Below are 27,258 nucleotides of genomic sequence, written 5' to 3' on the forward strand. Positions count from 1 at the left end.
ATAATGCAATCCTTGCACTTGAGTGAAACCTTTTGCCACAAGTCGTGCCTTATAGATATCTGGTTGCGCGTCTACAGAACGCTTTATTTTGTAAAGCCATTTGCACTGTAGAGGTTTTACCTTATTAGGTAAATCAACTAGATCCCATACGTTATTCTCATACATGGAGTCCATCTCGGATTGCATGGCTTCAAGCCATAGCTTTGAGTCGGAACTGGCCATAGCACCTTTATAGGTTGCGGGTTCATTACTTTCTAGAAGTAAAACGTCATTCTCCTCGACCATACCAATGTATCTGTCCGGAGGATGAGAGTCTCTACCCGACCTCCTAGGTTCCTCAGGAATATTAACCGTATCATCAGTTGGAGGTACAGCTTCCTCCATCTGTTCCTCGGTTGTTGGTTCTGGAATCTCCGACAGCTCGAAGGTTCTATTACTCGACTTGTTCTCGAGAAATTCTTTCTCTAAGAACGTCGCACTAGCCGCAACAAAAACTCGATGTTTGGTTGGCGAATAGAAATAATGACCAAATGTTCCTTTTGGATAACCTATAAAGTATGTCTTGACCGATCGCGGGCCGAGTTTATCCTCGTGTCTCCACTTGACATAAGCCTCGCAGCCCCAAACCCGAATAAAGGACAAGTTAGGTACTGTTCCCTTCCACATTTCATATAGGGTCTTGTCGACAGCTTTAGACGGACTTCGGTTAAGTATAAGAGCAGCTGACAAAAGAGCATAACTCCATAATGAATCATGCACTACGGTGTGACTCAACATGGATCTAACCATGTCTAGTAAGGTTCGATTTCTCCGTTCGGACACACCATTTAATTGAGGTGTTCCAGGTGGAGTTAACTGCAAAGCGATTCCACAGTCTTTCAGGTGTTGATCAAACTCATTTGAAAGATATTCGCCACCCCGATCTGAACGGAGTGCTTTAATCTTTCTACCCAGTTGGTTCTGTACCCTATTCTGGTATTCCTTGAATTTCTCAAAGGACTCACTTTTATGCTTCATTAAGTAGACATATCCGTATCTACTCAAATCGTCCGTGAAAGTGATAAAATATCTATAGCCATCTCTAGCGGTAATTGACATAGGTCCACATACGTCCGTATGTATGAGTCCTAATAGGTCACTAGCGCGCATTCCAACACCTTTGAAGGAAATTCGAGTCATCTTGCCAATGAGACATGATTCACACGTGCCATATGCAGAAAATCCGAATAAGAGAATAGTCCCATTATCGACGAGTTTCTTTACGCGTTTCTCATTTATGTGTCCCATTCGACAATGCCATAGATAGGTTTGATCTTTGTCACCAACCTTTACTTTCTTATTATTCATGTGTAATACTTCCGTGGTTTGATCTAAGATATAAATTCTATTCATGGAAACTGCTTTGCCATAAATCATTTCATTAAAAGAGAAAATACAACTATTATCCTTTATTGAAAATGTAAAACCGTCTTTAGCAAGTACGGAAACAGAAATAATGTTCTTAGATAAACTGGGTACATAGTAACAGTTATTTAAAAATAACTCAAAGCCACTAGGGAGTTGGATTACATATGTTCCCTTCGAGGCAGCAGCAACTCGTGCTCCATTCCCGACTTGCGGGTCCACATCACCCTTTTCGAGAGGTATGATGTTCATTAGGCCCTGCAAATGATTACACAGATGAGAACCACAACCAGTATCTAGTACCCAAGTTCCGAAACTTGCATGGTTAATCTCAATCATATGAATATAAGATGACATACCAACAGGAACGACGCGGCCTGCCTTGATGTCCTCACGGTAGACGGGACAGTTCCTCCTCCAATGTCCAGTCTTGTGACAATGGTGGAATTCTATGTCACCGCCCTTGCTCTTTGTCTTGCCCTGTGAGCCACTAGTCTCACCAGGCGCACTCTTACCGTTTCCTGGCTTCTTAAACTTTGGCTTACCTACAGCTAGGTCGCCATGAGCCTTTCCCTTACCTTTACCTTTGTTGTAAATTGTGAGAACATCCTACTTCATGCTCCCACTCAATTTCATATCCTTCTCGGTCTGTACGAAAAGGGAGTGTAGCTCATGAGGACTCTTTTTCAAGTCATTCATATAGTAGTTCGCCCTGAAAAGGGCAAAACCATCATGAAGAGAATGAAGCATTCGGTCAATGACAATGCTCTCACTGATTTTACAATTCAGTGCCTCCAGCTTCTCGACATTCTCAATCATGTGAAGAATGTGTGGGCTAACCGGTTGGCCCTTCTGGAGTTTCGCATCAAAGAAGCGACAGGTATGCTCATATGTGATGATTCTCGGTGCCTTTGAGAACTCATTAGTGAGCGTGGTGAAAATCTTGTTTGCACCTTGGGCAATGAAGCGTCTCTGCAAATTGGTTTCCATTGCAAAGATGAGTACGTTCTTTATCGCACCCGCTTCCATAACGAAATCACTATAAGCGAGTGACTCGTTGACTCCTGCATTTGGGCCTGGGTTGACCAGTATTGGCTCGATTAAATACCCGAGCTTACCGTCGCAGATAGCAGCATTCCGTAGTGCCGCCTCCCGGTCCGCAAAATTGGACCCATCATTCTTGATCGAGTGGGTGATTCATTTGGTCCATGAACATTTTAAGCCAGGACGAACGATCTAGTGTGGCACTAGGCATTGGGATTGCGTTATTTCCAGCCATTTGTTGTAACAGTATTATTGGTAATAAACGTGTTCTACACTGCGAAAGAAGAATAAAATAATAAGCATGTGCATTGTTTTTATTTTAAGTCTAATGAACTAATGTCATAACGCGAAGACTCAAAACATTTATACAATTGACCTCCCTCAAGAATTATATAAATGACCCCAAGACTCAATTCTCTGTAAATTGATAAGCTAACCTTTTAGCTAATTTTACCGTTAGAATTCTTGGTCGATAAATTTCTGTAAATACTATCTTTAGTCCATCATAATCACGAGAAACTCTTCGGACTATGATGTTGAGGTAAACTAAGTCAACACAACTACTTACCCAACGTAGAAGGGGTCATATTAGGCCTATCGACGAAGAAAGGATTCATAGATGTTTGCCCTTATAAAGACTAATCTCAATTTCCGTTTTAGAGGAAGATCCCATCAACTTTATTTAAATTCATTTTAAGTGAACTATAATCTAGCATGCGAGAATGATTTAAACTAAGGTGATGGCTTAAAGACTGTGACATCTGCATGTCCATGAAAACTAACATACAACCTATATGAGTCAATTTTCATGCATTTTAGTAGTAGGTGGTTTGGTTTTAGGCGGAATATGATGCAATTACTAACATGTGAATGAAACGCAATAATAATGAAAAACGTAAAAAAAACAGTAAAAGTCCTAGTGTGGCCTATCCTATCAAAATGAACAATAAATACAAGTTTGGAATCCATCCTTGGACCCGAGAAGCTTGTCTTGATGTTCCATCTTGATCCATGTAGCGGGAGTGAGCTTGAATCTTCATCTTTAGTCTTCTTTGAAATTACAATAAATAAAATTACATAATTGACCTATTTATTACATTCTAATTTCAAAACCCAAAACTAAAATAAAGGAGATTCGAGATCTCATAATTACATAAAAATCATGTTTCCTTCATTACGAAAACATAATTTGACTAAGGCCACGCTAAGTATTACAAATTACAACCGATTGCAAAATTAAATACGTAAATAAAATTCATTCATTCGATTCATTCAACAAAATTAAAAGCATCAACTAAAATAAATTAAACATACATAATACAATACATTAATTATGTTGATTAATTTATCCAAACCACCTATTTAAATTAAATTAAGTGACAATTCCGCAATTTAATCACATTAATTTCATACTTAATCCATATTAAACTTGTAATATGAATTTTATCCGTCAAAATTTTAAACGGCTTTAAAATAACTCGGTATCATTAAATTGTGAACCGGTTCACAATAACTAATTGGCCAAAATAAAAAATAAAAAATCCAATTTTTTTAAATTGGTCTCGGCTGGGAAAAAAAAAACAATTTTTTTTTTTTTATATATCAGCTGTCACGGCTTATTTTTTTAAAAAAAAAAAACAGCCCCTTTCCTATTTTAATTCGGTAAATTGGAAAAACAAGGAAAAACTTTCCAAAAATTTTTTTCTCTTTCTTTTTCGGCAAAAAGGCAAATAAAAAAAAACTTTCCTATTTTTTTTTCTCTCGGTTTACCAAAAACAAAATTAAAATAAAGTTTTTTTTTTTTGGGTAAACCCTAAAAAAAAGGGCCTCCTATTTTTTTTTCTTTTTGCGGCAATATGCCCTAAAACAAGATTTGATGATTAAATTGTTTACCTTTGCTATTAGAACATGATTAGCATATGAAATAATAAACATGATCAATTTATATGCCAAAAACTATATAGCAAAAACAATCTTTTTATCATAAACATGACGATTCCATTTAATTTTAACTTAATCTGCATTAAATCAAAAGCTACCAATTCTTCATATGATAATTTTAACTGATTATGAACTATAATATGAAAAATAGAATGGAAAAAATATCATCAAACAGAAAGAAAAAAAACGGCACAAAAAAATTTTCGAACCACACAAAAAAAAATCGAAACCCTAATTTTTTTTCTCGAAAATCCTATTGTTCACATACAAATTTTATGAAAATCATCAAAATTAAAATCGTAACCTAAAGCTCTGATACCACTTGTGGGAAATAATCTGTATACTTCCCTTAATTTAGAAGGATTATAACGATTTAACAAAGATGATCAAAGGTCATAAAATAAAATACATAAACAAAAGTAAAAGATTCAGAAATAACCTTTGGTCCTAGCAAATATGGCCTAAGAACAATATCAAAATTGATATTCGCCTATTAGTTGCACCCAAGACGATCTGAGATATGCCCTTCGATTATGCTAGAATCGATCTAAAATTTTCTGTAAAATTAGTTGTTTTTGTGTTCTTGTGATGAGAGAGAGAAGGCCAGGTCAAGAAAAAGCATTAGGGTAGAAATAATTCTCTCCCTTTCTTTTTATACAGACCAAAATTTGGAGTCAATTAGGAAAGAAAAGTCTTTCCTAATTTCGGCCAAACTGACCGAAATAAGGAGTGAATTCTCCTTATTTTTTTGTCTTTCCAAAAATATATAATATGTGTTGAATTGTCATCTAGTGAGGATCGAATCCATGACCTCTTGGTTTGTGTACCCTCACTATTACCACTATGACACATTCAGCTTGTTGATATTAAATACAACTGATTATATTTAATTACGAATTAACAGATTAATTCGTCCAAGCTAACATTAAATATATTTAACTAAATATAACTTATTATATTTAATTTACGAATTGACAGTTAATTCGTCTCAACTTAATATTATTTAATTTCATTAAATAATTATCTCATCAACACATCGACTAACTTTTTAGTCATTTTGGGCATCAATGTAATTATATTTCTATAACCACATTTCTCAAAAACATCCTATAGGTGTGACCTGTAGGGACCAGTTGATCACCGTCATCTGTATGATAATAACGTCAAACTTTCTAGCAAGCCAACCGTTATTAGGTAAACGTTAATCAACTGATTAAATATACGAAGTATACCCTTGTGAACCTGTAAGAGATTTACAAATGTTATCACACTAATTTGTGGAGGACACAAGCTCCAACACCCTGTACCAAACGGCTACATGAGGCGCGAGCCAGCCGGCGGTGTAAGGGGCCTCCCTATGGGTTTTGAAAATGAGAAATGGAGAGCCTGTTTAGGCGCGGGTTAGCCCACGGTTGATGTGCCGTGTTCTGACCTTTTAGAAAACGTAATAAAACGTGTTGAAAATGGGTATTTGAACCCGGTTTGATTTGAAGGGGTCGTTTAGACCGCATTTGTTGATTTGAAGAACTAGACTCGAATAATCATCATTATTTGATAATATTCGGTGTCGTGTTCGATTTGCCAAACTTGACATGAATAGTTTTGAAAATGATTATGGACTAATTATTTTAAGTCCATTTGAATGTAACTAGTCGATACTCGTCATCGTACCCGGGTTAAAATCCGGCATGGTATGTAGAACCAAGGGTGACTTTGTGTTGGTGACTAATATGTTTGTTTGAAAATGTAAAGAAATGAAATAAAAGGCTTTAAAATACCTTTCAAATGTCATTAACCAAATATTATCACCGAAACACGGATTTAACCGTCATGGTATAAAGAACCAAGGGTGAAAAATGCTTTATGGTTAAAACATGTGAAATAAAACAACAAAAGTTCGAAAATACTTGAAATGGTGAAAACCGATTACAAATATGAAAAATGGATTAAGGGAAATGACGAGAACAAACACGGTTGATCTCTGGTCTGAATACCCCATTTAGGCGCGAGCTAGTTGGCGACTTAAGGGGCTTCTGCCTCAGACCAAAAATCAGTTCTGGCTCGTTTATTCCATGTTTTGGTTCATGTTATGCATGTTTTAGCATGTTAGAGTCATGAATCAAATGAAAACATAATAAAAGAGGATTTTTACACCCTCATACTTACATGCTTGGTTATGGCGAGTGGCCGACGTAAGTGTAACAACTCGTTTGATCGGAAAAAACTCGGTTTAAAACCGTTTTGGTAAGTAAAAGAGTGTTTTAAAAGTTTAGTGATGGTGTAGTGGTCGAAATGGTCGGTCAAGTGATTTAATGCACGATGACGGTACCAAACAATGTGTAAGTCTCGTGTTTACGATCGGTAGGTCGTAAATACGCGTCGGGTTGTGACTTAAGAAGTCGAGTCGAGAATTTTAAGGGAGAAAAGAGGGGGCGGACACTCGCGTAACTCTCAAATGGGTGGCATTTGAGGGGTATTTATAGGAGAATGAGTGGTTGTGTGAGTTTTGAGTGACGTGGCCACCTGGGCTGCTCAAAGAGGCGCGAGCCACGTCGCGGGTCTTCGAGCTGTGTTGTCACTTTCACAACAAACGTAATCATGATTTGTTCTATCCTAGGTTTTGTAGTCACATGTTTGGTACTTGACCAACATGAATCCGGGAAAACTTAAGGTAGAAGGTTTGAAATGTTTGGTTTTTTGTGGTTGACTCGGTTTGACTCGTTGTTGGAGTCAGGATTTGAATTTTTGAGTCGGTTTTTGGTCCGGTGCCGGTTTTGACTCTAGTTAGTGTCATTGCGACCCCGTCGCCGTGCATTAAACACTCCAGGTATTTTTGAAATGTTTTGAAATGTTTTATTTTCGAAATCGTTTTAAGTTTTCCGACGTAAAGTTGTACACAAACTGTCGATCAAACGCCGCGATTCCAAAGCATGTTATAGTCCGATAATCATCGGGTGTTTGTTGGAGTCTCAGCAGATACTGGGTATCTACAATTGTGTTGTGTTGGAGGTCTTTGGTGGTGTTACTTGATTGTTGAGGAGACGTAAAACGGTTGGAAAACCGTCTTGCGCTCGGGTCGCCCCTTGGAGCTTCCCGCTCCAAGGGGGATGTGCACATTAATGGCTTGAGTTACGGAGGGACTCGTGTGGTTGAGGCATGACGTCTGGCAGGGGATCCGGTTGGCTTCGGACTCGGTACGTTTGGGCGTGTCCCGGTACCTTGTGTGAGGTGTGGTGTCGTGGGCGTGTCCCTGGCACCGGTGGTTGTGAGTACGTCTGGGCGTGTCCCGGTACCGGTATGGTGATTGCATATTCTAGTCTCATTCGTATAATTACTATGTCGCATCTTTATTTATCGAGTCATCTCTTATGTTTATGTATTGAAACTGATGTTTGTGTGTCTGTGTAAATGTCACATATTTCCAGGGTGGCCTGTGTCGATCCATATGATATTTCTGATCATATGGGGAGCTGTTGTTAATAGGTTAGCTTTGGTAACACGCGGGAGACGGGACGAGCCTTGGTGACATTCGAGTCGAGCATAGTTGACTAGAATAGCATAGTAGTCATGAGTTGTATTATTTCTTTCATTATTCATTCATGGTTGTGTAATCCATTAAATACTGTATTTATACTTTATTTATATTAATTGTTTCTTAATTACAACTCTGATTTCACCGTCTCGGGAAACCGAGATGGTAACATCTCCCAATTACCTTGGCCGGGTAAGAAGGAGGTGTTACATTAGTAATATGACAATTTAGTTGAGAGTTATGTTATAAGGGACAAATTAATAGTTAAACTTTTTTTGGTGAGTAAATAAAGCGAAAGAATATTACCAAGAACTTTTAGAGAGTAAAAATAAGGAAAATAAATAATATCAAATTTTAGGGTCAAAAAGATTAGAATTGGAATTAAATTGAGAGAAAAAAAATTGAGGAAAAAAGATGGTTAGGTAGTTAGTTTATGAAAAAAGAAAGAAAGTTAAACTCAACAAACATATAAAAAAGTTAGGTAGTTTTTCGCAAAATAAAAGTAAGTCAATGAGAGAATTTTGACTTTTTTGGTGGAGGAGTGTTTTTGGTAGTGTTTGACAAAAAGAATTTTAAAAAAAAAATGTTAGGTAATGTCTCATAAAAAAACTTAAAACTAATTAAGTCAAATTTTACATTTTTTTAGTATATGTAGCCTCAAATTATAATATTTATTTTTTTTTTATTTTTTTTTTTAGAAAACCCGAAGAGAGTACTAATTCAATAATAAACAATCAAAAGAGTTCGCAGCTTCAACATCAGCCGGTAAGGCATTAGACCAAAACCGTCTTCCTATCACATATGGTACCGCATGAGCCACCATATTATGAGATCGACTAAACCAAGACCAAACAATTGACTTAAAAGAATTACAAATAGACCGAATATCATGCAAAACAAGGCTGAATCCTACTCCCTTCGTCTTAATCATTTGTTTACCTTTAATTAAAAAAAATCTTTTACAAAAAATATAAAAGGTAAACAAATAAATGTAACGGAAGGAGTAGATTTTTGTGTGTAAATGTTAAAATCCTAAACGAAGTTTTTGTTGTGTTAGTTTCAATTTTCTTTTTGAACGGTAATAAAAATACGTAACTACCAATTAATAGATCCTACAACCAGTTGTACCCAGTTGTATGCTCTAGAACCCGAGCTATATAATAAAGTTTTCGAGTTTTGTTTTAAAGAAGTCGAGCTATACCAAAAACTTTCTGAACTCACTCACTTTAACATAAAAAAAGTTAACTTTAAGAAAGCTCAAAAAAATTACACATAAGCTCGATAAGATATAACTTGGTTGTATGATGCTATTGTACCACTTGAGGTATAATGTTATTTGTGCGTAACTACGTATTGTTTGGAGTTTTGTAACACGTATTGAAAAAGAGCGCTACCACGCTTGGGTGGGCATTCCGAAGGTAGCCGTTACAACTTTGTAGATTGCCATTTACCACCACTCTCCCAGTCTTCCTTCCTCTTATAGATACATCCCGTCATTCTCCCCCCTTTTCAAAAATTCGACCGTTGGAAAATCTGACCGTTAAACCATTTCATTCCTTCCTCTTTGATCCAACCAAATAACATAACATTCCTTCTGCATCTTTTACATCTTACATTTTAATCAATCAATTATCCTTCTTCTCTTTCCTAAACAATAAAGAAAAATGGAAGATAGTAGCACAAGTGCAGTTATGATTGATGAGATATACGAGTTTTCCGCCCCAAGATTTTACGACTTTGTCAACGGTGAAACCGACGAAGATGCTCGTATCGCTCAGCTTTGGTTTGATACCGCTCTTAGTTATGCCCCTTCTCGTATGTCTCCCTTCCTTCATCCTTCTTCTCATTAAACCTTTATCCTCCATTATTATTTTGTTTAAGATTCAGGAATGTTTTCTTCTTTAATTCTTTACCATGATTGAATTGTTGAACTAGTGATTTACATTACAATTACTGATTAATTGCAGAAATTTCCCTTATTCCTTGCCCAAAACATAGGTTTTCTTGGTAATAGAATGTCATTAATTGTATTTTTTTTATCAGTTTTATTTGATTTTGGATTTACGAGTTTATGAATAATAGAATACTGAATCAGAAATTAGTGTCCCCAACCCATGATTGAATTGTTTACGCTTAATTAGTCGTAACTATTGTATTGCCTATTAATTAATTACTCCATGGTTATTGAAAAATCATTGGTTCTAGTGATTCTGAGTTGTGATGTTTGGCCCTATAATCTGCAGCTTCTATGTTGAGAATTAAGGCAGGCAGATCAGTTCGGCTTAGCAGCCAATGCGATTTTGGCGATGCCCAGCAGACCGCCAAGGTGAAGTAGTTAACAATAAATTCCATAGTGATTTGGAAGAGTTATAGTATGCCAAATGCTAATGCTAAAGTTACATGTTCATCCAGGCCCCTGAATTACTCGATTCTGCTACTGCATTATCCGAGTCTCAGAACTTGCCCTCGAAATTGGAGGCGTCTATACCCCCTACTGAAATGAAGGAGAATATTAACCCTAACAATAGCATTGAAAACCCCAAAGAAACACTCACTCATCAGATATGTGATCTTGATGTCAAAGATATCAAAGACTCTGCTATCTGCTCTTCACAAGGTTAGAGAATACTGCTTCTTGGATCTATTTTTCCTAACATGTTCCTTTTGCTGTATTTGCTCTTAATTTTCTTTACTTCTACAGATGTAAGTACTCCCAAACCATCAACCCTTGTTGAGAAAGGATGCCAACCACCATCTACAGTGTCAAAGAGGCAGCAGACTGCCAAAAAGATAGCTACTGCATTGAAAAATCCGTCACACTCAAAATATGTCAAACCAGCAAGCATAAGAAGGTATAGTAGTAAATATATATCTCTGACTCGTGATTTAAGCCTGTCTCATTTCGTATAGCGAGGCTTCTGACACATGTGATGAGTAGGGATGTAAGCAACATGAAAAGCTCTCTTGGAACGCCTAATCTAGTTCAAGAAAACCAAGCCGTTAAGAGACAGAAGTTGGACAATGGCAAAACTAGACAGGTTAGTGTTGCTACCCTTTCACCTCAACTGTGTTGCTTCAATTATCTCTACTGTACTTATCTTTCCTTTCTTCTGGATTATGAAACAGATCCTAAACATTAAGCCTCCAAGCTTACCCCACAAGACGAGGCCAGCTGCTGCCGCAAATGTCTCTAAATTAGCATCTTCAACCACTGTAACTTCTAAAGAGAACAGAAAAGTGAGCTAATCTAAATTATGCCTTTAAATTACTCTTCATCTTCTATTATACTCAATTTATGCTACTAACTGCAATTTATTCCTTGAATCAAAAGATGTATGTTCGGGAGACAACAGCGCCATATGTTTCTATGGCGGAAATGGTGCACAAGTTCCAATCGAGCACTAGGGACATGGCATTACGTCCAAATTTACTTTCACAGGTAAATAACCCTACCACTCTTCTCTTACTGCAGATAAATTACAGCTTATAGAACCTCTTTTCTGGATTAATTTGCATTTTTAATGCAGGGGAAGCCTCAACTGACTTTAACAAGGCCTAAGGAACCTGAATTCGTAACTTCTCAGAGAGTTCGTCTAGTAAAACTGAAGAGCTCAGCTGAACTTGAGGAAGAAATGATGGCTAAGATGCCCAAATTCAAGGCCCGGCCTTTAAATAAAAAGGTAATCATTTTGTAGTTGTATAGTTTCATGTGCATTTTTCAAGAATTAAACCAATTTATGATGAATAACGACTATTTCAGATCCTTGAAGCCCCGAGTTTGCCTCCATTGCCCAAAAGGCAGCCCCAAAAGCCAGAATTTCAGGTAGATATAGTTCTGACTAACAGTTAATTATACACTTCCTGTATACTACGGGCACCGTTTTATTTACATCTTTTATTACATATTAGGAATTCCATTTGGAGACCATGGAAAGAGCCAATAAAAGCTTAGAAGTATCTTCAGTGGTTTCAAGTGAATCTGGACACCAGGTATGAAATATTATTTCTCATTAGAGTCTGGGCTGCATCCTGCAAATAACACTTGAGAGTTGAGACTGACATGAGCCTCTTCTTTTTTCTCTGACAGAAAACTCAATGGAAACCTAATCATCTTACTGAACCAAAAACACCAGTACTACAAACATCACTTCGAGCTCGTCCAACTAATGTTAAAAGTTCAGTTGAAATTGAGGAGGAAGAACTGGATAAGATCCCTAAATTCAAGGCTCGGCCTTTGAATAAAAAGGTAAGGGGCTATGAGATCTTTCTTTTGTAACTTTGACTGACTATAATTATTTGGTACCTAGAGAAGCAGTTCTAATTAAAGTCTTACTTCTGGATTGCGGTAGATATTCGAAAGTAAAGGGGAACTCGGATTGTTCTGCAACACCAAAAAACAAGTCACTGTACCTAAGGAATTTCATTTTGCAATAGACGAAAGGATACCACCACCAGCATCGTCTGTATCTGATTTATTCGACAAGGTACCCCCATATAATATTGTGCGACCTTCTCATATGATAATTTGCTTTGTTGGTGACTATTCTGATACTGAAACTCCTTGAATTTTTTCCCTGACTGTGGCAGCTCTCTTTGGATTCGGAGCTAAACCATGAGAAGCAGCTCCCGAGAATTACAAGGCCAAATCCGTTTAATCTGCATACAGAGGTAATCTTGGTCTTACCCTCAACACCATTACATTGTTTAGATCATATGTTGTCTTACTGCAATACTATTGTTCGAAAACCAGGAAAGAGGAGCAGAGAAAGAGAGAAGACTTATCTCTGAACTTATGCAAAAGCAACTGGAGGAAGAGAGAGCAAGGGTTCCAAAAGCTAAACCATATCCTTACACCACTGATTTCCCAGTGGTATGCTTCCGACTGAACGTTTTTTTTTTTTTTGCCTAGTAATTAAACGTATTTCAGGTATTCTTATCATTTGTTTTTGATACAGGTTCCACCTAGACCAGATCCCAAAGAATGCACCCGGCCTGAACCATTTCAGCTTGAGAGTTTAGTCCGACACGAGGATGAACTGAGAAGAGAAATGGAGGAAAGACAAAAAAAGGAACGAGAAGAGGCTCGGATGAGGGCTTTCAAGGCACAACCAGTACTGAAAGAGTAAATTACCTCTACTACTTAGCCTACCCTTTTTTTTTTGGCTTGTGTTAAATTAAGTCTACATTTAAATTCATTCATTACTTTTTCTTTGATGTTTTCAGGGACCCTATTCCTCTTCCAGAGAAGGAGCGTAAGCCCTTGACACAGGTTCAGGAGTTCAATCTCCACGTGGAGCATCGAGCAGTAGACAGAGCAGAATTCGATCAGAAAATTAAGGAGAAGGATCTGAAGTATAAGAGATACCGAGAAGAAGCTGAGGCCGAAAAACAGGTGTGGTTCTTGTGTAGGAACAAGAGTGTAACATACAGTTGTCCAATTTACCCCGTAAAGAAACCAAAAATAGGCCTTTATCAATGGGACAAGAACCTTGATACATTAATGAATGAATATTCATGTCTGTTTTACCAAATTGCTTTACTCGCCAATTTACAGATGGAAGAAGAAAAAGCCTTGAAGCAGCTGAGGAGAACTTTAATACCGCACGCTAGACCAGTGCCTAATTTCGCAAACCCATTCATGCCGCAAAAGTATGACAACTAAGTGAACTTATATAGTTAACTTAATTCGTTTTTTCCTTATACAGTACTGAAATAGGTTTGATACTCCTTTAGCAGGTCGTGTAAGGAACCAACGAAGGCAAAATCCCCGAAACTACGTGTCCTTAGAAGAAAGGAAAGGAAGGCATCAGCAGGTAGCGAGCTCCAAGCTGCTTATTCTGCATCTGCCGGATTAATGAGATGATCAGAGACGAGACGTGTATGGGGTGGACTCTCGTTCAAGAACTCTTTGAACCCCTTTTGGGGGATGTGTGTGTGTTATCTGGGTTTCTACTGTATTCTTTTGTATAGTTTTTCAATGTCTTATCTTGAATTTAATTTGTAAGATTGTGCCCATATATCTAGATTTTGTGGAATTAAATTACTTCATGACATATGCAGCTGCATACCTCTGAATCACAATTATTTCTGAGGAAAGTGAAATTAAATTTTTCAGCTATTAAGCACCAGAATCAAATCAGAAAATAAAACAAAAGCAAATTGATTTGATATTTTGTTTAGTTCGAAGCAATAATGAATTCAGTTTTTGAAGAATTTCTCGGTAAAATTGAAGAAAAAAGTTACATAATAATGTTAGGTAAAGAAGGTAATTGTAATAAGAGCGGAAAGTAAGTCTACGGCCTAGATATAAAATATGTACATAAAATAAATAGCTGGTATAATGAATAAATTGATGTAATTGTGTTCTCTAAGGATTGTCGTCAGATAATGTTGAAGAAGGCCGATGCCAATTTTCCGGGTATCTAAAATTTCCAGCCTGACTGCTGCTGATAGAGCAGCACACGGCTTATCATCGGACAAAATGATAATTCATATTGCTTCCTTTTGCTGATAGGCTGGGACCTAAGACATTGAAAGGAAAAACTGTTCTTAAAAATTACAAACTCAATAGCACATCTACCATGAAAGACTTTAAATTAATCAAATCAGTTCTTTCACCGGAAATGCAACTTGTAGCACCAAAAAAAGTTGGTCCCGGTGATTTTCAAAACAATTAATCGGCCCATGTAGTCAAATTTAATATTAACCCCATTTTTGTAGTTTGCATCAATTATTTGAATGCTTACCAATTGTTCTCCATTAGGAACGCAGCTTGTGAAAGCCCCTGGGAGTTTTTCTTCCCTATCTAACGCATGGAATTTGTCTTGCAACGATTCAGTAACTTGACAAAGCTTCTCATTGTTGAAAGATATTGGTTGAAGTGATGACGGATTATCAGAGTGACCATTAGTGTCCTGCATACTCATAAGTTGAGCACTTCCATTTTTCAGGGGGTTTCCCAAAGCCATATACTGCGTAAAGTTACAATAGAATTGAAAAACAAATATCAATGAGCAATTCCCCATTAAACAAGAAATATGAAGTACAAGATTTCATATATGGAGTAATTCCCCAAAGCTTATGGATTATGATTAACCCAGTATAAAGACCAAACAACTTGATGCTTGATGCAAGGCATCAGCCGTACGAAGCTATGAGCATGCATGTAAATTCTTATTATATTATAAATTTCATCGATGACTTGGATGATTCACGAAGATGGCTTCTACGAAATCAAGGCGAGAATGCCCTTGAACAATCCAGAGAAGCTATGAGATCACATGAGATCACATATCTTTTAAGTAGCTTTTAACACAAATGATATATCTCTACTAAGCGCGGCTGATCAATTTGGCAGTTTGGCAAACAAACCCAAAGAATACCTCCGCTTAAGTTCCCACCCTTGAATACAGATCGAGGCATGAAGCATCGTAAGCACATGCAGTAATTAGACTAGGGGTTTGTTGGATATAAATCACAATGGTAGGGAGGAACGGGAGGGAAGGTAATATGGAGATATGATTTGTGATTTTGTTCCTTCCAAAATTTTTATATGTTAGAAACAACCTCTTTGTGTAGCTAACATAAGGGTAAGGCTGCGTACATTTGACCCTATCCCGCAATTTGGGGGAGCCCTTGAGGCACTGGGATAATGTTGTTGTTGTTGGAAGGATTTAAATTTGGCTTGTAAACCAATTTATCATCCAAACAGGGAAATTCTTTTCCAAGCTTTCCTTCTCTTCCTCTCCATTCAAATCCCTTCATCCAAACAAAGAGTAAAAGAAAAGAAAACTGTACACATATTTAAGGGTCGTGCGGAAGTTTCATACCTCATCATCATTCTCCTCCAAATTGCGAAGGAAATCAACCAACTTGGCTAAGCGAATGCGCCGATCACTTCTATTCATACTACCATTGGTATTTCCATGCCGAGTGGCACTTCGGACCCCGCCCTTACCCCAAGCAAGCATTTCTGGACTGCACGTCAGCCCAGGTGACAAACCTCGTTCTTCCTTACGCTGTTCTATATTGTTCTCAAAAGACCCCTCACTCAAATTTGTAGTTGGACTTTGGGACATATCTACATTTGCCCTTCCCTTTCGCTTTCTCTGGGTGGTTTCTCTGGGCTGCTCATCAGGAGAAAGATGCTTGTCACTATCATTGACGTCAATATTGTCATCAGACTCTTGATAATCAGCTAAACCATTTCTCCTTCTTCTCCTTCTCCTCTTTGCCTGATTACCTTGATAATTTCTTTGAGACCTGGCTGCAGATGGGCCTGCTGCATCCTTATTTCCAGATCGCTTCTTACCAAGTGCTTCTGTTTGTTTTGCAATCACATGGGTGATGGAATCTTGAATCTGTACAGAAAACCTTCATTAAACGCTTTACTTGGACTCGCCTGCAAGTGTCGGGCATGAGATCGTGTAGAAGTGTTTGACATGACTATTTTGTGTAAAATCAGCATGATAAAAATCAATGCGACATGTCGTCTTTTAAAAGTCAGTCAATCGGGGTGTGGACACACGCCACACAGGTAAAGTTAAGCCTTAAAGTACCATATTTAACACAAGTAGCAGAACAAATGGAGAGGTATGGGAACCATTCTCTATACCTCATGAATTATACTGCTCCAAAAAGGCTAATTCTTTTTAGAAGGTTCTATTGTCCAGCTATGAAAATCATTCTAGAAAGGGGAAATATGAACTTAGGCTGCCTTTATTGTCATATGAAGAATGTGTCTGATGAAGGTATGGACTGGTTTTGGGGATAGTGTAGGCTACTGATAATTAGTCTGAGTTTAGCAGTTTGGGTCGGTTGAATAGTTAAATATAGGCTGAGAGTAAAGTGTACTGTCTAAGTAGGTCTAAGGTAGATGAGTTTGTTTCTGAACTATGAGCTATGTGACGCTTCAGGTCCAGAAAAAACATTTAAAAAACAAAAACTCAAGATTATCACCCTAAAACAAAATGATCATCTCATTCACAACCATGGCAATGAAACCAATGATAGGTGAGATAGACACATCGACAACCACAGGACAAAGCGTTGGAAGTGACTCAATGCACGAAGTTCACAAATTCAAAAAGGAACATGAAATGAAATGTTCAAGCAATGGTGGACTGCAACAAAATGCATTGGCAAGCACAAATAGACAAGAATAACTGTCGGCATACCTGTTTATTGCGACTCTCATCCTCCTCATAGAATGCCAGCTCCTGAAAATCAAACATCTAATTGATACATTACTCTGCAACTCTAAAATGTTTGATAAGCTCTTTAGAGTCGGCTAAAACCATTCTTTACTTTGCAAAGCAACTTAAATCAAATGAATTTATCAAAGAAAAACTTCCATGAATGAAAGAATGAGTCAACTGTGTTCTGTATCACATATTGCAAATCATAACGCACCTCTTCCTCAAACTTTTTAATATCTGGATATAGAGCAGCAATCAATTCGTCAAATCTCGGATCATCTCGCAGAGAACGGCGACTGGCACAATGTGTACGGCAAGCAGGACACTCATTGTTCCTATATCACCCATAAAAGTAGGCAAAAAATCAACTAACTTCTGTACAAAGTAACAGACATAATAGACCATATACAAGCTTAACTGATTAAAACTTTACATAAAAGACTTACTATATTCCTATTACTGACATGAGAATAGATGAAGAATGGTTTCCTTACCCCATCCGCATCGATTTGTCAATGCAAACTCTGCAAAAGCGATGTAGACATTCCATCACAGTCCTCGTTTTCTTTATAATACCAAGACAAATAGGACATTGAACTTCTTTTCGGATAGCCAAGAGATCCACGCACAAAAATCTGCGGAGAGAATCCAAATTAAAGTTGAATCTACATAATAGAAGCTGGAAACGAGAGCAACAAGATCTAAGTGGCAACAAAGTCTGAGGTGAGTCTATTGTATACTGTAAATGCTATGGAAGTTGAGGATTACAGCATCAAACATTTACTCTATATTACCCTCGTCTGTGGTTGCTGTTAACATCAACTTTTAGGATTCACACTCAAATAGCATCTCAATTGGCATGGCAACAAAACGTAAGTTTTGAGTCACAATGGCCTGCTATCAGTAACTTACGGCAAGTATAGGATGCTGGAGAAGAATCTTACATGACTGTTGACAGTTCACTTACAAAAATACATAAAGAGAAATACCCATGTTTTCTCACTATATCCATTCACTTCTGATTTTTGCATTAACAAAGGCAAGAGATGTCGAGTGTCATTCAATTTACCGTCTCAATATTGCAGATTGACCAGAAGGAATAAACTCACAAGACAAAACCATCGACTTTCCCAGCCCTTCACTTTTAAACCAACATAGAAGCATCATTATGTTATCTTCCTTAAATCTAAATTTCAATTTGACTCCCTAAACCATGCTCATTCAAATCCACCGTTCCAAAAGTTCCCTCACACCGTGTGTGGGATTGATTCAACTACAATAAGCTGTGATTCGGTTTGAGCTAGTTGATGCTGGAAACTGCTTAAAATTGACTCCATGTACCAAGAACACATCACAAATCATATGTGTATTCATATCGAATTAGGCAACCTTGGTAATACACAAGGAAATCTTCGTCAATCAGCTGATTTACTAACATACACCATATCAGATTATCAAGTTCAATTAAAACAGTAAAAAAAAAAAAAAAAAAAAAAAAAAAAAAAAAAAAAAAAAACAGTATAAATCAGGTGGCATGTTGAAACAAGTTTTGATTCAGAAAACGAATTCCGGTAATAGGAATAAAAGCAGTAGTTAATAGTAATAGAGCATAACATGCAAACAGCCTCATGTTGAAAACGGGTAATTTGAAGAAAGTAAAATAGAAGACAAATTAGGGAGAGTAATGACAGATCACGTAAGAATCTGAGATGAACGTAGAGGAAGGCAACTAGGCAAGGGGGAAGAAATGGCGAGAATTTACGACGAAAAGACAAGAATAGGGAGACGGAGGGAAACGAAAAGCAGGTAGAAAAGAATAGAGAAAGAAGTTAAGTACTCTGAAGGTGAGGTTTGGTCTTCTTCAACGTCTGATAAATCCAAATCTACAGAAAGCAAGCAACAAACAAACATCAATCACAGTAATCAATAAATCAATAATCATAAAATGCCCACTAAACTAAATACAATAACAAACATTTTTGTTGTTGTTGTTGTTGAATATGAAACAAAATGAAGCGAGTAAGACGTGACCATGTGCTGTGTGGTTTTGGTCATGGAGGTTCAACGCATCGTTTTGGGTTTGTTTGCTGCTCACATCGTCGTTTTGATGCTCAATACCAGCATCTTCTTGTTGTTGTTGCTCGTGTTGTTGTTGTTGTTGCTGCTGCTGCTGCTGTTGCTGTTGCTGGTACTGCTGGTATTGGTTTTGGTCGGGAGGTGGGGAAGAGTGAGAGTGTGGGGAATTAGTGACGTTTAAGGAGGACGACGGTTGGGAATCCGTCGGCATTTGATCGTGGGGAATTTGGATTAAGAAGAGAAAGAGAGAGAGAGAGAAAGGGAGAAGAAGAGGAGGAGGAGGAAGGAAGGAAGCAGTGTTACGAAGAGGAAGAGGTAGGAAAAAAAGGAGAATTAGAAACTCACAAATGTAATTCAATATTAATATACTACTCAACTAATATACTCTACCCGACCACCCCTCCTCCAGTCTTCCTTATGGCCAATTTGCCCCCACCCCCCTCCTCTCTTTTTTTCCTTTTTTTTTTAACTAGTTTAAATCTCGCGAAATTCATACACGGCATATATAGCGTTTTTTATGTTTTTCTATATTGTACTTATAAATTTTAAAGTGGCATATCGTGAATTTTCATATTCTACCTCATTATATTTGATTTCAGGAAAAAATTGATCGCAAAACTAATCAAGACAGCTGAAAATATTATAAAATGTGTATTTTCAATTAAAATATTTTTTTTTGGTGTAATGTAAGTGGTATTATAAATCGAAAAAGACTATAAAATTCTAATTACAAAGCACTATAAGGCCTATCATCCTAAACAAGGAGATATCCTCACAAAATAATTCTAAGCCTCGTCTCAATCACGGATATGTTCACTGATCGACATAGCTCTAATTCTGGTCTTGCTCTCTTGCACAACTCTCATGACTACTGCACTAGGCTTCTCAGGCACCCCATCTATACGAGCTCTATTTATTTGGAATCAGATCTGGTATGGAACATTTGTCGCCATCATGATTTGAACACCAATGATCAGCTTAGAGCATATTCTCCTCCTACACCAGGCCATTCCAGTGCATTCCTCCCACATACATGAATACCGGTATAAGACTAAGCCTCGGGCATTTATTTGACACTATACATGCATCCAACAAAGAAATGCTCATGTGTTTCCTCCCCCTGTCCACATGTCCAACAGATATCCTCATTACATACTTCAATTCTTTTCAATTTGGATTTAACATTTAGAGCCTGCTGAGAGATCGGCCAGACCATGAATCCATGCTTGGGCATGTTCCAATGATTCCAAACCAACTTAGCCCAGCAGCATTTAGGCTTTTCACCTATCAACCAAGAATAAAAACAAGCAACAGTATAGATAATGTGTTGGAGGTTCCATTTGCCATTGTCAAAACCATTTAGCAGCTCATCAATTTTACAAATTATTCTCCAAGTCCAGCTTGACTCTTGGATGGGGCCGGGTGCATCCATTGTTTATCCTTTATGTACACTTGGTGTACCCATTTTGTAACAACTCGCTTGGTGGATTGTGTTAGTATTAGATTTGCTAGTGAGCGGTATGAAAGTAAGACAAAGTTGGCGTGCTGGTGTTGTTGGTATTCGATAATACTATGGAGTTAGGAGGACTATTTTATGGTTGATGCTATGTTGCGAACTACGTTGTTGAGGTTGATGAGTAAGATTTAATGATAGGGTCAAGTCTCTTACCATCAACAAAATATAACCCAATTTAGTGCGTAAATCGGGGTCGAACCACAAGGATGGAGGGGTTTCTACTTAGTCTAAATAGAAGTCTAGTCTAGTCACAAATGGAAGAAAAGGAGTTGATTTAAACTACTAGATGCAACTAAACAACGATTGAGGAAAGATGTATTCGATTGATTAAAGGCTAGGGTTTTCGGGTTTATCTAAATGGTTTAAGGCCAAACAAGTCGATTCAAGGAGTCTATGATGAGGTTTGTCCTAGGATGAAAATCAATCTCTTGATTATCCTAAAGGTGATTACCAACTCTCATTAAGCAACACACCATTCTAAAGCATGCAACAAGACCACCACAAACTCTCATTCAATGGAGGAATTAAGCAACTATGACAAAAATCACAAGTTCTCACTCACACAAATCATCAAACACCTTGTGTGCATTACTAAGAAAGACAAACATATCACCAAAGACTCAAAATAATCAAACTATCATGCCCAAAAATCCTATTTAGACTCCCCCTAAACCCTAGAAGGGTTACTACTCACTCATGTTCAAATTGTTCAAGCAAATAAATGGAAAAGAACAAACAACAAAAGGAGATGACATGGTAATTATTCCAACAATTATAAAAGACTACTCAAAATGTAAACAATTGATTAAGCAAATAAATAAGAGAAGAGATGTACCAACAAGAGTAAAGATGATTGCTTTGATTGAATAAATGAAGGAAATCCTCCAAAATCTCTCAATACAATCCCAAAAACCAAGTGTAAACAATTGATAATTACTAATACTAACTAATTTTACTAAGTAATTAATAATAATTATGGAAAGATTAAAGCTTGATTAGGGAAAGATTACAATAATTAGGGAAAGTTTTCAGATCTAAGGTTTTTTTTACAATTGAGTAGGGGAGGGGTATATATAGTGTTTCACTGGATTAAGGGAGGAAATGAGGAAAAAGCCCATTATGCGTGTAGCGTCCTCCTGTGCCGCCGGGCCGGCTACACCAACCGGCAGCGCCATCTTGGAATTTCAATGTGAATTAGACCTGCTGATATTCTCTGCCGGTGGGCCGGCTTGCCGGCAGAAGATACCTTTACTTCAAATTTTCTTCTTCACTTCTACACTTCTGCTGCTCCATGCCGGCTGCCGGCTACCTATGCCGGCAGCGAGGCTCTCAAATTTTGGCTCAAAAATACTTCTTCAAAAAATTCTAAGTATAGGCTTGTGTTCCCTGCCGGTTGGCCGGCTGCCGGCCTGCCGGCAGAGAACATCTCCTGGCTTCTTTTCCTTCTTTTCTCCTCACAGCAGTATCCCCTACTGTGGGTGGGCGGTTCTTTGGCCTGCCAGAGAGGACTACACTCAGCTCCTTATCTCCCTTTTCTTCATGTAAAGGCATTGAGATGCCTTCCTTGCCCCAATTCCTCTATACTCGACTCGATTCCTGCAAGAGGATACACCAAATCACAGGTACGGGGATTGGGCACAAAATACAAGGAAAGACATATGAAACCGACTCGATATGAGTTGGAATGCGTAAAAGAAAAAGGGAAATTCAGTGCAAATAAATCATATATCAGAAGTAGGCGTTGTTGGGTGAGTTAGTGTCAAGGTTGAAGGATGAGAGTTGAGTGGTATTAGTTAGTGGAGCGGTTTGTGAGCATGTTGTATAGGATGGGTGTGAACTTCGAGGACGGAGTTCGTTTTAAGTAGGGAAGATTGTAATATCACTTTTTTATGAGTCTAGTTTACTCGGCCGAGTAATGTGTCGTGTGTTGTCTGGTCAGGTTACTGTCCAGGAACACTCGGTCGAGTAGTGAGGTACTCTATCGAGTAGGGCGTACTCGGCCGAGTACTCCGGGTACTCGATCGAGTAACCGGTCTGACGGGATTAATTTCCGCGGTTTGATTAAAGGTGATTAAAGATTATATAAATCGCGTTTAACAGTTTCTATTTATTTTACCAAAACCTAACTACGTTCTTCACTCCTATAATCACCCTTAATCACTCGCAAGGCAATTGATTGTTCGTGAGTCTTTCGTTCATCTCTTTCGCATCAGTTTCGTCGGTAAGTCACTAGTATTGTGTCTTTTGATTAGATTTCTCTTTTAGGGTTTTGCCCTAATGATTATATTTGGGGAAAAGGCAGATTAGCATGTTTGTGATTAGAATTGTTGTGATTGTTATTAGGTGAAGGATTCGTAGAGGAACAATTCTAGCTTTCGCTGTGCACTTGTGATTCGGATTCGTGATAAGGTAGGGTTTCCCTACCCAGTTGCCTGTTTAATTAACTTAAGATGGTTTATTATGGTATTGGCATGATTAGTATCGTTGTTGGAATTATCTTTCTTGGTTGTTGGAATTGTTGTTGTTTGTCGATGTTTACGAGGTGCGTCCTCGGCTGAGTTGAGTCATTTTCGAGAATGGTTCACACCCTTGATTCACCCCTTGTAGTTCCCGTCACAAAAGAGGATGTGCACATTAATGGACATGGGTTGTTGCTCGTTGCGATGAGCGGGGCTTAGGTGGGCAAGGCCGCGGTCCCCCACTGGCGGAATGGATTACCTGTTGCGGTGGGTAATCTGGCAGGGCTACACACTTAAGTGTGTAGCCGGATATGAGATATGATTGAAGTTGGAGAATGGTTGCATAGTTGTTGTCTTGGTTGTTTCTCGCGATTAGCTTTCTTGATTATTCAGTAAACTGACTCGGTCGTTGTTTTATAAAACTGTGGTGATCCATTCGGGGATGGTGAGTAGATTGTGACAGGTGATGGTTCATATTAGCTGCGGGTACGAGGAGGGGATGTCATCACCTAGAGTTTTAGCTTTCACTGTTGATGCGTGTCCTTAATATGATGTTTTACACCCTATTTTACACGCATTTCAGAGCTCAAATGTGTAGTTTATTCTACTATTTTCCCTATTTCCGTCTACTTTCGTGTTTTTGTATAATATTGCAGAAATGTGAAGAATCCAGCGGAAATCGAGCCGAATCCGTCCCTAAGTATTTAACATTGCATTTGACATGGAGTAGTGACTCGGGAAGCGAACTTGGTGCACATTACAAGGCCTGAAAGATGTATTTGCGAGAGTTTTAGAAGCGGATTACCAGCTACAGTGGTCGATAGACTGACCTACATGGTCTATAGACTGTCAGAATGCTTCTCGACATTGCAGCCTTATTCAAATGGCTATATCTCGAGTTATAAAGCTTATAATCAAGTGATTCCAATTGGAGGTGAAAGCTTATCCTCTTAGCTTTCCAACGCCGCGTAGAACGCCTGATTTGACCAAGTAACGAAGAAATGGCGGCTGTTTTAAGATCGGTGCGCGCTGTAGGAATTGTCAGAATGCATTACTGTACAGCGCCTGTGGTCGATCGACTGGACCCAGTGGTCGATCGACCACACCACGAGCTGATGCGCAAATTAAAAGAAGACGTGACAAAGCCCACGTTGTAATTAGGTTTAGGAATAAGTTACGTTGCTTTCCTATATAACGTAACTCTTTCTCATCAAGAAGGATGATCTAGTTTCTATCATTCAGTTCCTATCATACAATTCAGTATTCATTAGTTTAGTTTTATTTTCGTCAATAAGAATTTACTTTTTCATTAGGGTTTGATCCTTTCTCTGCAATTCCTCTTTACGGTATCCTTCTGTTTCTTTGTTCAAGTTTGTGGACAGTGGGGGGCCCACGGGGGCGCTTGGGAGAGAAGAGAAACAAGCGTTTGCATTTTTGTTGGAGTCGCCACCAATTTTTATGGGAAATTGGAACTGTTCGAATACCTCGTGTCATGTCAAGGCACAAAGTAGAGACATGAACACTAAGAACTCGTTACCCTTAGCATTCTATGTCTAGAATGACTCTCGTGGATGCCAATGAACACGGGTGTTCACGGAGATCTGGAGTAAGGGGTGAGGGTACGTATTAGGAAACTCTTTTGATTGAACACCTAATCCCGCCCGCCTCGATAGCGGCCTCTACTAATGATTAGGGAAGTTATTCATACTCGATATATCGTCGATTGTATGCATGCAATGCAACATCCAAGTTTTAATCCTAGCATGTGAGAATTAATACTAAGTCGGTTAACACGTAATTTAGCATACAATTAAGGTCGAAGTAGGATTTAATGCTCAATTATATGTGAAAACATACAAATGATACAAAATACAATGATAAACACGATAAAAGAATTACAATAAAAGAATTACAATAATTACATTGGATTAGGCGATTTATGTCGAAAATACCTTTAAAACGGATGTTTGAGAAAAAAAGAATAAAAGAATAAAATTACGAACAGATCAGAAGGCGATAATACGATTAATAGTTAATTATACGTAAGCTAAATAAACTAAGTCAAGGCAGAAAACGGAGTTCATGGACAGAATTCAACCGAACATAGCGCAAAGAGAGCTGCGTCCTTTAGAATAGCGCAGCAGACACGCTGCGTCATTCTCGATTTCCGACTCGGTCAGTTTTGTGAAGCGAATTGCGTGTTGTTAATACTCATTGGTGAATTTGACGATGGATTAATTTATTTACTCGGATGAAAGTGATTAGTAGGTTAATTACATGCGATTAATGGTCATGAAACAATAAACATGGATGAAACGGAGATAAGGCGGATTAATTACATGATTAATGATTGATTAGTGACATAGGTGAACAAAATAGACTAAATATGACAAATTAACGACAAATTAATGATGAACATGCGATGAATGTGACAAAAGACAGATTAAAATATATCAAAGACGAATTCCAGAAACTCAATATGAACAAATCGAACTTCTACAACTCGGATTGAATTTAATGACGAAAACCCGCAAATATGAGATTATAAGGGATTTAAGTCGGATTTAATGACGAATCATACGTGTTAATGGTAATGAATAATATACATGTGAATTAGACTATTATAACGAAGAATTAACAATCAAACGAATAAAACAACTAAGAATTTGACGAATTACAGAGGAGAAGGAAGAAGAAAGGAAGCAGGAACTGCGGCAGCCTCACGAAGAGGCGCAGCAGGTACTGCGCTCCTTCGAAGAGGCGCAGCAGTTGCTGCGTCCTTTCTCGACGGTTAGTCTTCTGGAAATCCGTAAAAAGAGGTTTTTTAAAGCATGGTTTTAGAAATCGGTTTTAAGAGGTATTTTCGACATAAACCTTACAATTGTGATACAATAATTAAAATAAAATAAATAAAAGAGAGATTTACACCCTCAGACTTACATGTTGACGAAACGAGAAGGACTAAGATATCGATTAGTGATGCTCGACGCGAATGCAAAGAAAGTGCCCTCGTAAGAGGAAAACGATTAGATTAATTAAGTTGATTGATGTGTAGTTGGTCAAATTGGTCGGTCATGCAAACGAGGCTGGTACTCAGAAGGATCCGAGCTTACGTGGTTGAAAGATCAAGCATGTAGGCGCCAAAAAGTAAGAACAAAAGTCTAGAATGCAAAGGGAGAAGAGAAGGGCGGACACTCGCGTGAGAAATATGAGGAGCGAAGGCTCCTATTTATACTAATCACGTGGAGGAAATAGGGTTTCGGAGACTCTTTGGAAGTGAATCTCGGAAAGATATGAAAAAGATACGAAAATTACGCAGAATAGGACCTGGGAAGAGGCGCAGCAAGCACTGCGTCTCTTGGAAGAGGCGCAGCACCTGCTGCGTCTGTTCCCAAGTGGTTTCCTCCTGCGGAAGAAAGATTTCCGTGTTTGAGTTATGGAAGGACGGAATAATTTGGTTTTCCTTAATACTTTATATGAATATTACGGGAAATTGTTTGCCAAAAGATTAAGATTGTGAAATATTTATAAAATATGGAATAGAAATATCCGGAACATTCCAGCACATTCCGACTCGGGATTGAACGATCATCAGAAAATGGAGACGGTTTTAGACTCGGACTCCAAATGTACTCTAATTACTGTCAAAACGACCGTATCGGCACGTAGATGACAACTAAGAGGTAGACATTAACATTTGAGCAATCACTTGACGATAAACTTATGAACTGTCACAAATCGTTCCGCGTACCAAACATGCGGCCCAATCATCACCGGGTGATTTGCGAGAGGTGCAGAAATGAGGTATCTACAGAGCCCCCACTTTGACTGAGGCTTGGACAAGGCGAAAGTCAAAGTATAGCCATCAGGTCAATCGAAGATTACAACCTGACGACTATGGCGACGCGAGGCGGCTCAAGGGGTCTGAGCCAAGGACCTGTCGTCGGGAACATTTTAGAGTCTGTCGACTATCGGGGAGGGTCGTTTAAAGTCCATTAGACTACGTAAGGAGGCTCGCCAGCCATAAGAAGAGACCATACCTGAGACTTCTTCTCGAAATGCTTTCGGAGGTGCATGGGAGCTAAGGTC

General features: G+C 38.2%; 2 protein-coding genes across 3 annotated transcripts; one reads left to right on the forward strand and one right to left on the reverse strand.

Annotated features, from left to right (window-relative positions):
* Nucleotides 1–9,440: 9,440 nt before the first annotated feature.
* Nucleotides 9,441–13,974, forward strand: LOC141599869 (protein TPX2). 2 transcript variants are annotated; one of them, XM_074419995.1, is made up of 18 exons: nt 9,441–9,736; nt 10,165–10,247; nt 10,334–10,538; nt 10,623–10,773; nt 10,860–10,959; nt 11,048–11,158; nt 11,253–11,360; nt 11,449–11,601; nt 11,682–11,744; nt 11,831–11,911; nt 12,009–12,167; nt 12,271–12,405; nt 12,509–12,589; nt 12,672–12,791; nt 12,877–13,043; nt 13,145–13,313; nt 13,476–13,570; nt 13,655–13,974. In XM_074419995.1, the coding sequence occupies exons 1-18, from the start codon at nt 9,586–9,588 to the stop codon at nt 13,782–13,784; spliced, it is 2,262 nt and encodes a 753-aa protein (XP_074276096.1). In that variant the 5' UTR covers nt 9,441–9,585; the 3' UTR covers nt 13,785–13,974. The 2 variants fall into 2 exon arrangements, with proteins under 2 accessions (XP_074276096.1, XP_074276097.1); XM_074419996.1 differs by having other exon boundaries at nt 9,485–9,736; nt 13,658–13,974.
* Nucleotides 13,975–14,123: 149 nt separating this feature from the next.
* Nucleotides 14,124–19,551, reverse strand: LOC141599871 (putative E3 ubiquitin-protein ligase RING1a). The gene is made up of 8 exons (XM_074419997.1): nt 19,150–19,551; nt 18,956–19,001; nt 17,613–17,753; nt 17,333–17,453; nt 17,098–17,139; nt 15,751–16,281; nt 14,668–14,892; nt 14,124–14,443 (listed from the first exon to the last, which is right to left on the reverse strand). Exons 1-8 carry the CDS (start codon nt 19,403–19,405, stop codon nt 14,411–14,413), a joined length of 1,395 nt encoding a protein of 464 aa, XP_074276098.1. The 5' UTR covers nt 19,406–19,551; the 3' UTR covers nt 14,124–14,410.
* Between the last annotated feature and the right edge of the window lie 7,707 nt (nt 19,552–27,258).

This window comes from Silene latifolia, chromosome 9 (assembly GCF_048544455.1).
Source record: "Silene latifolia isolate original U9 population chromosome 9, ASM4854445v1, whole genome shotgun sequence".
Lineage (NCBI taxonomy): Eukaryota > Viridiplantae > Streptophyta > Magnoliopsida > Caryophyllales > Caryophyllaceae > Silene > Silene latifolia.

Excerpts from the sequence above, each read along its gene's own strand:
- LOC141599869 (XM_074419995.1), top strand. The coding sequence starts at position 9,586 with ATGGAAGATAGTAGCACAAGTGCAGTTATGATTGATGAGATATACGAG. Across the intron at positions 10,960-11,047 it reads ACAATGGCAAAACTAGACAG|ATCCTAAACATTAAGCCTCC; the intron begins GTTAGTGTTGCT and ends ATTATGAAACAG. Across the intron at positions 11,361-11,448 it reads GTCCAAATTTACTTTCACAG|GGGAAGCCTCAACTGACTTT; the intron begins GTAAATAACCCT and ends TTTTTAATGCAG.
- LOC141599871 (XM_074419997.1), bottom strand. The coding sequence starts at position 19,405 with ATGCCGACGGATTCCCAACCGTCGTCCTCCTTAAACGTCACTAATTCC. Across the intron at positions 19,002-19,149 it reads CCAAAACCACACAGCACATG|ATTTGGATTTATCAGACGTT; the intron begins GTCACGTCTTAC and ends TGCTTTCTGTAG. Across the intron at positions 16,282-17,097 it reads ATGAGAGTCGCAATAAACAG|ATTCAAGATTCCATCACCCA; the intron begins GTATGCCGACAG and ends TTTTCTGTACAG.